General features: G+C 35.8%; 2 protein-coding genes across 4 annotated transcripts in view; both read right to left on the bottom strand.

Moving 5' to 3' along the window:
- The window catches only part of LOC149773626 (sorbitol dehydrogenase-like), a 35,240-nt gene extending 29,705 nt beyond the window's left edge, over positions 1–5,535 (bottom strand). The window contains exons 1-3 of one of the 2 annotated variants that reach the window (XM_089946370.1): positions 5,385–5,535; positions 2,600–2,663; positions 240–273 (exon numbers count right to left, since the gene is read on the bottom strand). In XM_089946370.1, the coding sequence (XP_089802496.1) occupies positions 240–273; positions 2,600–2,653 (88 nt within the window). In that variant the 5' untranslated portion in view covers positions 2,654–2,663; positions 5,385–5,535. Of the gene's footprint in view, positions 1–239; positions 274–2,599; positions 2,664–4,714; positions 4,774–5,384 lie in introns of those variants that run through there. The other variant, XM_089946371.1, reaches the window with a different exon arrangement.
- Positions 5,536–9,688: 4,153 nt separating this feature from the next.
- Positions 9,689–14,078, bottom strand: part of LOC149773625 (uncharacterized) — a 76,313-nt gene continuing 71,923 nt past the window's right edge. For both annotated transcript variants that reach the window (XM_089946297.1, XM_089946298.1), the window contains exon 19: positions 9,689–12,627. In XM_089946297.1, the coding sequence (XP_089802423.1) occupies positions 12,446–12,627 (182 nt within the window). In that variant the 3' untranslated portion in view covers positions 9,689–12,445. The remainder of the gene's footprint in view (positions 12,628–14,078) is intronic.

The raw sequence follows: 14,078 nt of genomic DNA, 5'->3' as shown, positions 1-14,078 counted from the left end.
CGCTGAGTGTTTTGTAATGTATTTTCCTATTGTCTGTATCGCGCCCCCGTATACTACTGAGACTGAACAAAATATCCATTTCCTTTATCATCCTAGATGTAATTTTTAACCCAGCTACTGTAAAGGAAAGCACCTTTGACATCTCAGCGGAATTAAAGGTGCTATTTTTGTGTGTGTTTTAAACAGAATATACAGTCTGGAGAAACAGTAATATTACGTGATCGTAACATATCACTTACCGCCATGTTTAGGCTCTGGAACTGGTTTATCTTCCTGCGAAAATTAAATGCAAGGAGAAAATTTACAGTAAATAACTTCACAGTCATTTAAAGAGAAGATTCTATTTGAAATGAATTAATAAATACAACCACATTATTATCACAGTCATGGTTGCCATCGTCATTATTGTCATCGTCATCATGATCGTCAGCATTATCTTCACTGTGCAGTATTGGTTGCTGTAGCAGACTAGTAATAAATGTAGATTAAAGGAGGAGAATGATAATCATCAATGTGAAAATGTAAAACTTGCATCAAGCTCTCTTCTGTGAAGCATTTATTAGTCTCCACTGAAAGTTCCAGGCTCAGAGTAACCTCATGGTGAAAACCAATATGATCCCTGTTAGAAAGTTCATGCAAAACTTATTACTTTGATTAGCCACTACAGTAAAAGACTCACCTGAAATGCATACAATACCCTCTTGCGATACATACTAATTCTCAATAACAAAGCATGCCTAATTGTTGAGAGTGACCTATCACGATATACAATGTACATTCACAAATATGGACATTTTGCCACTGAATAAACATATATATCTCTTCTTTCAACCGCATTGGTCACAACGAGCCAGTTGTACAGGACATGATGTAGATAGCATGTAAGTATATATGTGATCGTTTTGCAAAAAGGGTTATAGTATTTGCCAAGATGTATCCTTTCATTAATGCCAGAAAACCAATCTGGTCATGAGATAAACGCAACAACTTACCCATAACCAGTAAGAGATGAAATACAGGTCACGAAGAGCTTCTTGTATTGTAAGAGTGTGTTAGTGGTACTAAATTATATATAGGTTGCCCTCAATTTCATGATTCTAATATGGACAGTGACGTAGAAATAAACCTAAAACAACAAGTCAGTGAAGTGTAAAATGCAGTATATAACGACCGGCTTTTAAATGAGGGTGCAGTACACATCAAAATGCCTATCTATAACAATTTTCATGATTCTAAAAACGATAATATGTATTTAGGATGAAAACAATCCATGTGGTCATAAACGAAACGCAAAACCTTAACCTAAATCGACAAAATCTGAAATTTAGGTCACAGTGCCATTCTTTATAGCATGGATATGTACGCATGCAACGATCTACTCCAATTACTCTACAATTACATGTACTTCAGAAACAAATAAAATCCATTTTTAAAGTCATCGAAGTGTGAAATATGGTTCACACAGACCTACTTTTGTAGTGCTGATCAAGCTGCATTATCTCACCACGTGATTTCAGGCATAACACAGTATGTATACAGGGTACAAAAACCCTATGCTCAACGCAAAAACTTGACACAAGTCAGTAAAGGTGAAATGCAGGGTCAAAGTGGTCTTGTTTTTTTTTTCTGTTGTTGTAAAATTATAGTTCTTGTACATTCCTAGGATTCTAGTATGAGCATTGCTTGTGAAATGAACGTATAACAGCATTTAGCCAATGGTGAAGCATGACATATGTACCATAGTGACTTGCTTTTGAGATGAGAGTGTATTATTCATTAAGGTACATCCACTCACAAACTTTGTTGTATAATTCCGTGCATAACAAACAGAACGTATACATGGTTCGGAAAAAAAAGAAAAACTAGCGGTCATGAGCTAACCGCAACAGCTTAGCATAAGCCAATCAAATTCGGAATGCAGGTCGCAGTCACCTTATTTTGCGTAAGGGCGTGGTACTAATAGGGCTACATACAATCATCTAGACTGATGATTCTAATCGCAGGGGCCCCGAGTGGCCGAGTGGTCTAAAGCGCTCACCGTTCCGGATCACTGCCATCTCACCTCTGTCTGCGTGTGTTCGAGTCCAAGGCTCGGCTAGCGTGGGTACGTGGGAAAGCCTGCCAGTAGCTTCTCGTGGGTCGGTGGTTCTTCCCTGGGTTTTCCAGGGTTCTTCCTCCACCAGTTATACTGGCCGCCATGTATAGCCTATCTTGTGCTGAAAAATGGCGTTAAACCCTAGAACAACAACAACAACAAAAAGATTCTAATCGGAACAGTGCTTGAGAAATAAACTAAAACACAAATATAAGCAGGGTAAATGAAGTGACCTACGTTTGTGATGAGGGTATGTAGTACTCGCCAAGATGCATCCCCTAATCAAATTTCACAATACCTACTATAACGTTTTGTATACAAGGAGGGGTCAAGACCTAAACATGCTGGAAAAGAAGTTATATATGTTAGTAGTAGTAGTAGTAGTAGTAGTAGTAAGAGTAGTAGTAGTTGAAGCCGTCATAGCAATAAGAGTAGCAGTAGAACTTAAAGTATTAGTAGTAGTTACTGTTGTTGTTATTGCTGTAATGATAGTAGATATCTTACCAGGCGCAGGTCGAGCTTCTTGTATAAAATGGCGGACAAGTTCGTGTCGGTCATTGTGCTGATACTTGTAGCAAAAAGAAGGAAATGTAAAAATAATGTTACAAAATATTCTGCAGCATTTTTTTTCCCAACGTAATGATGATACTAATAGTAAGTGAACCTCAAGTTCTCACTTTAATCGAATTTGGTATAATCAACATATTCGTCGATAGAACTGATCAATCCTGGGTATGCTTACATTCTTTGATTTAATCAGAATATGTCATGTTCAACTTAAGGTAAAGAAAATACGACTAAAGCAGATGAATTTCTAAGAATCTTTATTTCGCCTTTATATTATTAGTATAAACTGAATCGAGAGGAAATTAAATAATTCGAAAAACGTCAGTGCCTTTACAACAAATAGTTCAATTGCAAAGTGTTTCTATAAGCGGTTCAGTCGATTTGAGACAATGTCGGTCGATCGATCGAGATTAATTTATGAATATATGAGGCTTACTTAGTCCTATAATGTAAGACCTCGGGCGTCGAGGGTTTTCTGCCTAATTCAGGCGCTGTGTGGCGTGTTTTGATGTCGACTAACATCGTAACGAAAGTCAAATTTTCAGGAATATTTCACACAATTGGCAGCCAATAACGACGCTCTGCTGCAAATTAAAGTCATAATGTTTTAGTCAGACTTTACTTACTCTGGTGTCTTTTTTCTAACAAATTTAAATTCTCATACAAGCAAATGGACCTGTTTTAAAGTTTCGTTGGCCAACATTTCAGTTGGCTGGAATGCGATGGAAGCCAGCAATGCCGAAATCGGGTTAAGTTGAAGTATATTTGTTTAAGGAAACGATTTTAAAAAATATATTAATATCGAAGAAAGTTTTAGGTATCTTCATTGCGTTCAGATTCTTATCAACCGTTTAACCGATTTTGGTATTCCCGGCTTCCATCGCATTCCAACCAATGGAACTTGAAAACATATCCATTTGTTTGTGTGTGAATTTGAATTTATTAGGAAAAAGACTTTAGAGTATGTAAAGTCTGACTAAAATAGTATAATTTTAATTTGTAGAAAAGCGCCGATATGGGCTGCCAAGTGTGTGAGCTATTCCTGAAAATTTGACTTATCGTTCTGACGTCAATCGACATCGGAAAACGTTATACAGCGCCGTTATTTCGGCAGTACGATCTCGACAACCAAATCATAAATATTCGATCGAGGTCTTACATTGTTGGACTAAAGGCTTACTCTAGTACGTACGCGCACTGGATACAATTATTCTTTAGGCTTGTTGCATCTAGCTCCTCAGTTATGATTACTTGTAGGACTTTGATTATAATTACGTTCCGGTTAGATATGCTTTTATCTGACTAAGTATAAATACGTTCTGTTTAGATATGCTTTTTACTAAAATAAGTTAAAAACAATCGCAGGTGCTGAGCCAATATCCATTAAAAGCGAAGGTGTTACTGATTACATTTATTCGCAACTTGGTGGATTTTGGTATATAAAAAACATACATTAACTTAGTCCGAGACACAAATAAGTGTTTAATATCCGTTTCTGACTTGACTAAGTAATCATCGCACACAAATACAGGTACTAAGCTCGTAGTCAATTACGGTGAGGTGAGCGTGATCACAAACCTAATATTTGCCCCACTTTGTTGATGGATGTACAAAAAAGAGAAATTCTGCAAAGTGCATGGTGCTACACGCAAGATGTTGATCTTGGTAATGTTTTCAGATCATCTTTCTCCAAATGTTATTAGTTTTGCATTTCTAAGTTTTGGTAAAAGACGTGGGCAACAGATGTACGTAAGTTTTGTTCACAACACCACACCCATTATTAGTGTCTTATATTTTCCTGTGTTTTATTCTATTCGTTACACATCATAGCACTGTTCCCACTCCAACTTCGCCCTTTACACTTTCGTGCTATGTTGGATACGTATACCTCCAGGGAAATGTAAACCACTTGCGTAACTCGTGGTAATGATAAACGGAACTCATTAATCACATGTTTCATGAAATATTATTATTTTTCCAAAATAAATGTAACTTAAAGAATATCGTTGCCAAGTATGCGGAATTTAAAAGTGATCAAGAGAATAGACTTACCTTTATTACTGTGAGACCCCACAGCTGAAACACCTTGACCTAATTTTTGTTAGATTAAGTTGCCCGGGCATAACTGGATGCAACAAGATGTCGAACCAATTATCTGATAACAAAACCTATTCCTCAGATAGCCCGAGGTCAAAATGTATAATTTTGCTCAGAGTGATAAGCGAATCAGGGGCAGGTGTTTTGGTCCTGCGACCAGAAAAGTCGTTAATTTGTAATTTTTTTTTTTCTTTCTTTCGGGAAGGCTGGTAACATTTGGTGATAATAATTTTAAAAAACTTCCTCTAAACCAAGGTAACCAAATCAGCAGTAATTTAGGGCTAACATTATTCTAATTGCAAGTGCAGAAACACACAGGTACGATCAGTTTTATGGCCTGCCATGTAGGCCTACTGGTGCCACTAGCAAAGGCAGTGGCAACATCTGCCTGTAAGCCATATATCTGAAAATAGTTACTATAATTCTACGCTCTGTGGCAGACTCTTTCTTTGTGATTTGGCTTTTTAACGTATCTTTTAACAATTGTTCAGTCATAGCTACGATGTCTGCAGAGTGGTAGTTTTTAGTGATATCTAGTACGGGGTCATGATACTGCAGACATGAAGCATCATGTCCCACCCAGTCACATTATCCTAACACCAGGCTGACCAGTACAAGCACTAACCTCTTAATGCTGAGCGCCAAGCGAAGCAGCTGCTTGTTCTATCAATCTGATTTAAAATCAATCTCCGCTGTTAAACACGAAGATCTGGCAGCGACATCTTTAGGGTCATATTCCGGTAACCTATGATATTACCATAATCGCTAATTTTATCAACCAATCATATGAAGTCATATATCTTCGGGTTTGGAGACTCAGCAGTGTGCATGAAAACAGCATAAATGTGTACATTACGATTTGATTCACTTTTAGATTTTTGACAGCTGTATTTCCACCGGCTAATTCCAAGGCCACCAGAACACGGCCATTAAGAGGTCGTCGTCAGACCTTTATATAAGACAGCAGAGATCTGATTTTAATCAGATTTGCTCGTACCATTTGTATAAGTCTTTGGTATGATTCGGCAGGGGTACGAACCCGCGAGCCTCTCATTCGAGGCGGACGCTGTATGTGGCAGACTATGAAGAAGAAAAAGAAGAAAAAAAAAATAACCTAACTGTATTATATGACTTCTTAATTAGATACACGTAAACCTACTTTTTACAAAGTTATCAAAAAAGGAATGTTATCAAATTTTAACTAAACGTCTTTTGCTTAATTCATGATACCTACAGGGTAAAAGTGTGAATCTTTAAGTGTTAACTGTTATGGGATAAAAGTTGATATTTTCGTCGGTAAATGGTCAGCTGTCATTATATATATATATATATATATATATATATATATATATATATATATATATATATATATCAAGTCATAGTCAGGTGTAGGCTTCAGATGTCTGGGTTGGAGGGTTTAAATTTGATTCACTTTTGTTGCCCTTGAGCTGTTCAGGTAGGAGTATGGGTAATGTATGTTCAAACCAACATGAGCATTCTTAACATGTATTTGAAGATGAGCATGACCAGACAGGTTTTGTGATTATCCTCCCTGGTTTGAAGCTTCAGCATATTTTGCACCTGACATTTGAAAGTAATTCCTAATGTTAGTGATCAGGTAATATATTTGATAGAGAAACATCATGCATGATGATATTGATTGCATATACAGGTATAACCTGCTTACTGAGTTGTGTGCATCAAAAGTACCTGAAGTGAAAATATGTATAGAGGCAATTATTCCTCTAGTAAATACGATATTAGTAGGGGGATGTGTGCACATAGGCATAAAGAAAATGAAAAAGGTTCAACAAAACCACAGCCAAGATTGTTGACCTCTGCTGGATTTTAGGTCATTATACTGGGAAAAGGCCTTCTGGATTTTAGGTCATTATACAGGGAAAGGGCCTTCTGGATGAGAAAGAAGCTGACTCACTAGCATTTTCATTTTTGTTCAGGTCATCTGTCCACATGGCCAGAAGCCTTTCCATCTTCACCATCACTGAGCTCAATTGTCTGGTCACATGTAGATGACATGGATGTTCCAAGAGTGGCACTCTTCTTGATATCTTCAAATACTTGAAGATTGTCCTCACCATTGTCGGAGGTAGATTCAACTGATGTACGATATCAACATGCTCGCTTGCTTGCCGTTTGCCCCCATTCATCAAATTACCTCCATTGTAACTTCTAAAGTCACACTCTTCTGTGCCTTCTTTTAGTAGATCAAATGAGTACCAGCATCAGAACGCTTGAGAAACATGATGGCTATAGTTTTTTATGAATATAACACTCATGCAGGTGTGAGCTGAATGCTACAAACGGAAAACAAAGAATAGGGTGATACCGTTCTGTTGCAGTGAGCAGTGTCAGGGATGCTTAGCAGAGCCATGTGTCTTGTGATTGGCTTGACGTGGACAAGAGCGACAAAATAAAAACAAATTACAGAAGATTTGCAGCAATAAAGGGTGGAAATTTTTGTTGATGTAAAATTAAAATGTTGAGTGAATCAATATCAGTGTGTACCTGTAATACATTTTACACATTTTCATGACCAGTATGTTAAATTCAATCTTCACAAATGATCTACTATAACCAATTAAACACAAACATGGGAATGTTATAAAGACTTTGTTATATACATAGTATTAAGAAATTTGGTCAAGGAAATTAAACTGAAATAATCTCAGAAAACATGACATCCATGAAGAAAATTAACAAGCTTTACTGAATCTTATCAGATTTGGTTTCCATCCATTTAGTCCTTCCAAACTTACTTGAGTTGATATGAAATTAGTTATGGACTGATGTCATGGGACCAGAGACATGAATAGGTTGCAATGATGCCGCCATAAATCATGGAGGATGCCAATCAATCAATCAAAGAATTTAAGTCGCCTATGCAACTAGTGCTTTCATGACTGGTTAAGTCTCAAAGGTCAAGATTTTCAGTTGATCGGGACTGTAGGAATGGAGCCACTACAGTACTGCTGTTATTTGCGAATGTCGCATTTTTTAAATTCATGAACCGGCCGAGGTAAGGGACCTGCAGGATGCGAAACGCGACAGGAAAGCTGTAAACCCAGAAATGGCAAAGCACGTGAGATAAAATCAAGTCCAGTTGTACTAGTGGACAGAAATCTATTCCAATGGAGTGTAAGCCACTCATGTAATTTTCCTAATCCTTTGAGTTGTGTAATTTCATTACTATTTTTAAAGTTGGAATTTGGTGTACCTGGTGTACTTTTGATTTTCCAAAATGTTGTCAATCAGCTGGATGTCAGGCACCCTATATTGTTTGGGTCATGCTGTATTTACTTTCGGTTTTCACTTTTGATGGTGCTATACAAAGGATCGAGTTAGGGTTGTGGGGATAGAGCTTTTATCAAAAGAGGTCTTCAATAGCCAAAGGAAGAACCTCATAAATTGGCAATTTTAAAGTGGATGTCCGTTTTCTTCTTTACTCCTTCATTCTGTTACCCTCTTTCTTTGTGCTGTTGTAGTGTTTGGTTGCTTTTGCTAGTTTGCTGTTCTGCTTCAACTAGACTTCCATTGCCTTAGATCTTGATGTTTGCAACTGGTCTTTTATTGCCATGATTCTTTGTTTAATAGCTATATTGTATTTGGAAGGTATATTGTGCCCCATTTTGTTGTATAAATTAGCATATTTGGTCTAAATATCAGTGTTGCATTTACATATGTTAATAAATTGGGGATTGTGTTGTTGTTGCTTACTTAGTTCTGCCTTGTGTGGGGGGCCTGATGACTGGGCTTAGGTCACCTTATAGTCTTAAGATGGTTGGGGCCTAAGAAATTTTTGTGTTTATTTATCTCACCACTCTTGTTGTCGTGCATATCTGGGCCTGATGGCTGGGGTTTGCCACCTTTCTAAATATGTATACATATTTATGGGAATGTGTTGTTTATCTCAGGTCATGATGGTTAGTATTGTGTTAGTTGCATGCCAACATGCAAGAATAAAAAAACAACAAAAAAAACCACTATGGGCTTGCGCTTCAGCTAGCAGTCTTACCTTACTGCTTTAGCCCTTCTATTAATTGTTATTATAATTACTTGTGGGTGTATTTATATGTTGCCATGTTTGTTAATGTGTTTGAGGTACCTTATTATGTTCATGTATGTGGTATTGATGTTTTTGTTGCATAACTTGTCCAAAAATTCAGGGTATGTTGTAGGGGAATTAATTTTCTTTTGGTAATCTTGGAAACCGACTCGTTGATTATGGTATCTGGGACAGGTGTTTAATACTTGGTCCAGTGTTTCTGCAGCAGGGCAATGTGGACAGTTAGTAGTTTGGTTCAATATGCCTGTGAAGTGTTAGGATGATGTATCTTTGTGCTTATATATGCAAGACAGGACCACCCAGCATATGAAGATAAATAAATTTTACATTTCTTTTAACAATACCCATTGTTTTTTGCTGACTCAAACAATAAAGAATCATATAAAGATACAAACCTTTTCACATTTAGTAATAATATCCAAAATTTTCTTTTGTAGAAGATGTTGTTGTAGGGTTTAATGCCATTTTTCAGCACACAATAGGCTATACATGGCGGCCAGTATTAATGGTGGAGGAAGAACCCTCGAGAAGCTACTGGCAAGCTTTCTCACATACCCACATTGGCCGAATCTGAGACTCGAGCCTACGCAGACAGAGGTGAGATGGCAGTGATCCGTAACGGAGAGCGCTTTAGACCACTCAGCCACTGCTTCCCCCCCCCCCCCCCGTAGAAGAAACATGGAAACTTGATATTTTTGATGATGCTACTGATGCCATAAAAAAAGTTAAATTTACGTCTTGCCATTAAAATGTGAAACTAAAACAATTCAAAGAATGCACAGAACCCCCTGATCTGATAGTGCTTGTCTATCCTTGTACAAAGGGTCCAAAAATGAAAACAGAAGTTAATTACTTATATGTTTACTTGTATTCAAATCTGCATATTATTTAAATGAAATGCAAATGATTTTTAATTAGCAAGATAAATCAACATACAGTTTACATTTTGTACAATATTTATGTAATCCGCATAATATCAGCAGCTATCAAAGAAATTTTTTTAATATCAATCCTCTGGTGATGAAATATCTGCATAGAATTTTTACCAAACTAAAAAAAGCTGAAAAGGCCAAAAATACAAACATGTAAACAACAAAAATTCTGAATCAAAGTATTTTATTCAGTGTAAATATTCTGTATTCCCTGAGAAAAACTTGTAGTTTTTCAAGAAATTTAAAGACTTCTCAGGATAAAACTGACTTTGTAAAAACTCCAGCAGTGTTAAAGAGCAACCCCTCAAATTAAAGAATTTGTCAGTGTTGAGGTTGTGCTTTGCATCCTTTCCATCACAACCTTTATCAGAGATTAATCAATATAATAAATCAACCTATCATAGGACATCTATTTTGCCAAGCACCAAATCAATGGCTTTTATTTCCTATTCTTGCATAAAAACCATCAGTGAAATATACTGAACAATATCTTGTCAACTTTTCACAGATCTAACTTTTCTGACCCTGCTCAAGGGCTCCTGAAACTCATGGGTGTAAAGAGAGAAAAGGAAAGAACAGAATAGAAAAGAAAGAAAAAGAAAACACAAAATCAATATCACTTCAATATGTTATGTGGGCAAATTGAAGAATGAAACTAGGTCAATACAGAAAAGTGACAGACTAAATAAAAAGAGATAAATTTGACTTTATAAAAACAAAAAAAAAAATCCCCCAAACAAACAAAGACCCCCACTTCAAAAACCAGCTAGAAATGTTTCAAAAACTATGGATGCCCAATCACAAGAGCTTGAACACTGATATAATATAAAACTTCACCAGACTTAATGGATAAGGGTAACACTATATTATCCATTACTTTTGTGATTGGGCATTAATTAACTCTATTCTTTATGAATGCAATATTTGCTGATATTACTTGGTTTTTCTTTAAATTATAGGAAGTGTTTGTCTTGGGGTATAAATGACATTTCTAACCATTTGAAATTTTACATCATAGTACATGGAATATAACAACACATTTATACACACATACTAAGTTTAGTTCCAGCAAGGAGGTATATATTAAGAATAAAATGAGACAAGGGTATTGCATTCATTTGTACAAGAAACCAAACCAAACACTACTCCACATTTTGAGAAATAAATATTAATCCAAACAACTGAAATCAAGGAATGTCCCCAATAATAAGTCAGAATTCTTGGAGTAATTTTGGAATAAGCAAAGTTTAACAATGGTGGAGGCTGGGCATCTGACCCCATAATGTGCCAGCAGATGAGGGTCTAAATAGTTTGTTCTCTACTACTAACAAACTGCACAGACCTAGATTTTCCAGCAAATAATGAGATTACAGATCTGGGTCTGTGCAGATTGCAGCTGGACTTGTAAGCAAAAACATCTGGTAGTAACTGATCTGCCACCAAATAGTATGTCAATGTTTAATATGTAATTTTTTGCCTGTCATGAGACACACTTCAAACAATTATGACTGTAACAATAATAACAATTCTATTAAGAAATACTGACAGTGATGATGGCTCGAAAAATAGGTAAAAGTTCATGCAGGACACAAGCCTTTACAATAAATAATAAACATGCTTTCTGTAAACAAGGAATCTGAGGAACATGATGTTTCGCCGGCTTTTTGGTATAGAGTAATATGAATGCAAAACTTTATTTGAATACAGCAACTGATACAAATGTGATATGACCTGAGAAACAAATCTTAACCCTTTATCAAAATACTACTGCTGATTCAATAAGTATAATATACTTATGTCTCACTATTTGTTAATGCAGGAAACCATTGATATGAACAGTGAAGAATAATATAAATAATATAAAATAATAGTTAACAGTTAGCCACTACAATGAAAAGAAGAAAAATAAACCATAACAAACCCCATCACAGTGGAGATTAGCACTGCCATGTGCAAATTTTCTAGAAACCTAGGCTGCCCATGTTATGGGTCAGGATTGGTATACCAGCAAGGTAAGTGTTTATTTTAAAAAAACATGACTAAGGCTAAGACTTTTGAGTTTGATTACTGTAATCTAACATATAAAGTTGCCCATGAAAATTTCTGTTAATACCTTTCTTTCAGACATTGTGCAAACTGCAAAACCAATAATGTAACACAAACATCCTGACATTATAAATCTCAAAAGTAGAAACTCTTAAGTAGTATTTCTGTCTGCTATATTTGGCAATGATGTTACATTTCTTGATAGTTCAACTGTCTTATTTTCAAATGAACAAAATAATGATATGATGGTGAATTTTTTAAAAACATTCACAATAGTAAAACTCTTACAAATCAAAGACAGGATTCAAATTTTCAAAAAAATGTTACAAGACACATTTAAAATTGTATACTGATCAAAATACCTAATTATACAAGAAAATAGTTTTCAAACAAATTTCTGTTGCAAACAGTTAAATGTTACTCTCAAATGATAATACAACCATTTGGATTATGTTTATCTATCACAAAATCTAACATACAACATCAAATTAAAGCTTGATGTTTCCTTACATTCATGTCTGGATCACTTGGCACTTTAAAACAAAGTAATCATAAAAGACTGGTGTAAATTCTCTCCAGATCAACACATTCTTATGAAAAACAAATTTTAGAGTCGACACATCCTCATTTTTTACATGTAAGCAAAATTGGGGAGTCCCAATGTGCCGAGCTGGTACGCTTGTTAAATCGTGCCCTCTTCTTCTCAAAAAGAAGATTAAGATCTGGGGGATCGATATGGGGGAACATCCGCTCCAAATTAGGTGGGTGGTAGTGTTGGTTAATTAGGGCTGCCCTCAAATTACTACCTGAAAGAAGTATTAAAAAAACATATATCAAAAATGACTGCACAATGAATAATAAAGTTTATACAAGTGACAGAGTAAAAAGATGTATACATTGGCTCTGAATGGATTTCATATGTGTGTTTGAAACTCTTGAACTATGCACAGGTAGTTGTATTAGTAAATGATGAGTGTCACTGTTAATTTCTTCAAACACTTTCCAAAATCATATCAACTGTAACAAGTACAACAATGACTCCTGGTCACAGAGTTACATTTTGTTTAAAGCCTAGTTAAAGTTGTGATCATAGATTTCGCTGGATAAAATAATTCTTTTGGTAACAGGATTGAGAGTTTTACAGTGAAAACATACTGGTACAGATTTAACTTTACATACAGCTGGACAACAGACAATAACCAAATGTAAATGGCCCATGTATGATGCATAGGTTACACGCCATGTTTACACAATTTTATGTTGGTGATTTAGATTTTTTCACACAGCTTTAATAATTTTAGTCATGTTGCTATGATGTCTCCAGTGTGGCAGTTTATTGTGATGTCTAGCACTGGAGTATCATGCCACAGATACACAGCATCATGTCCTACAATATAAGACGTTATCACATCTTATTTATATTTTGGTGTTATGTCTTACTGCCTTAATAAGAGCATTGTGTAGCATGTTCTTAAGCTGACTGACATTGAAAATGGGAGATCAAACCTCCACATACCTGGTAGCACATATTGAAGCATTTCCTCAAAATAAAGTCATATTGATTTAGGCCGACTTTACTTACTCTGATGTCTTTTTTCAAATAAATTCAAATTCTCACACAAGCAAATGGATGTGTTTTCAAGTTCTGCTGACCTGCATTTCAGTTGGTTGGAATGTGATGGAAGCCAGGAATGCCGAAATTGGTTAAAAGGATGATAAATATTTTGAAAGAAACGAAGCTATCCAAACGCTTTCTTCAATATTAGCATTCCAACCAGCTGAACAGAACATGAAAATGTGCCCATTTGCTACTGTCAGATTTTGATTCCATGAGGACAAAGCAAAGTAATTATAATCAATTAGATTCAAATTTGTGGAAGAGTGTTTATATGGGTTGCCAAGTGTGTGAGATATTCCTGAAAATTTTACCTCTCCAGACATGCCAACCCTGACGAGTCCGTCTCAGTAGGGCAGTTGATTTTTTTTCTGGTAAGATTGAACAGTTTTCAGTAAGGTGTAACAAAAAATCAATAACTGCTATTGTAAAGCTGGAAAATGTAATATAAAGTTTGACGCATCAATGATAAACATCATGTTCAACTGAAAAGTTTGTAAAGTACGTGTACACTTTATTTACCATTAGCACAGTTACACAAACTCTAGTTCCAAACCCTATGCAGCTCAATGGCTTATTGCTATCTCTCAACTTGATATTATTCATAGAAATTCTTTTACATTTCACATGATGACAGCAATC

This window comes from Sinohyriopsis cumingii, unplaced genomic scaffold (genome assembly GCF_028554795.1).
Source record: "Sinohyriopsis cumingii isolate HCF-2022 unplaced genomic scaffold, ASM2855479v2 utg000624l, whole genome shotgun sequence".
NCBI classification, from domain to species: Eukaryota; Metazoa; Mollusca; class Bivalvia; order Unionida; family Unionidae; genus Sinohyriopsis; species Sinohyriopsis cumingii.
Note: the sequence above shows the minus strand (reverse complement) of the source record. Positions and strands in the feature narration are given on the sequence as shown.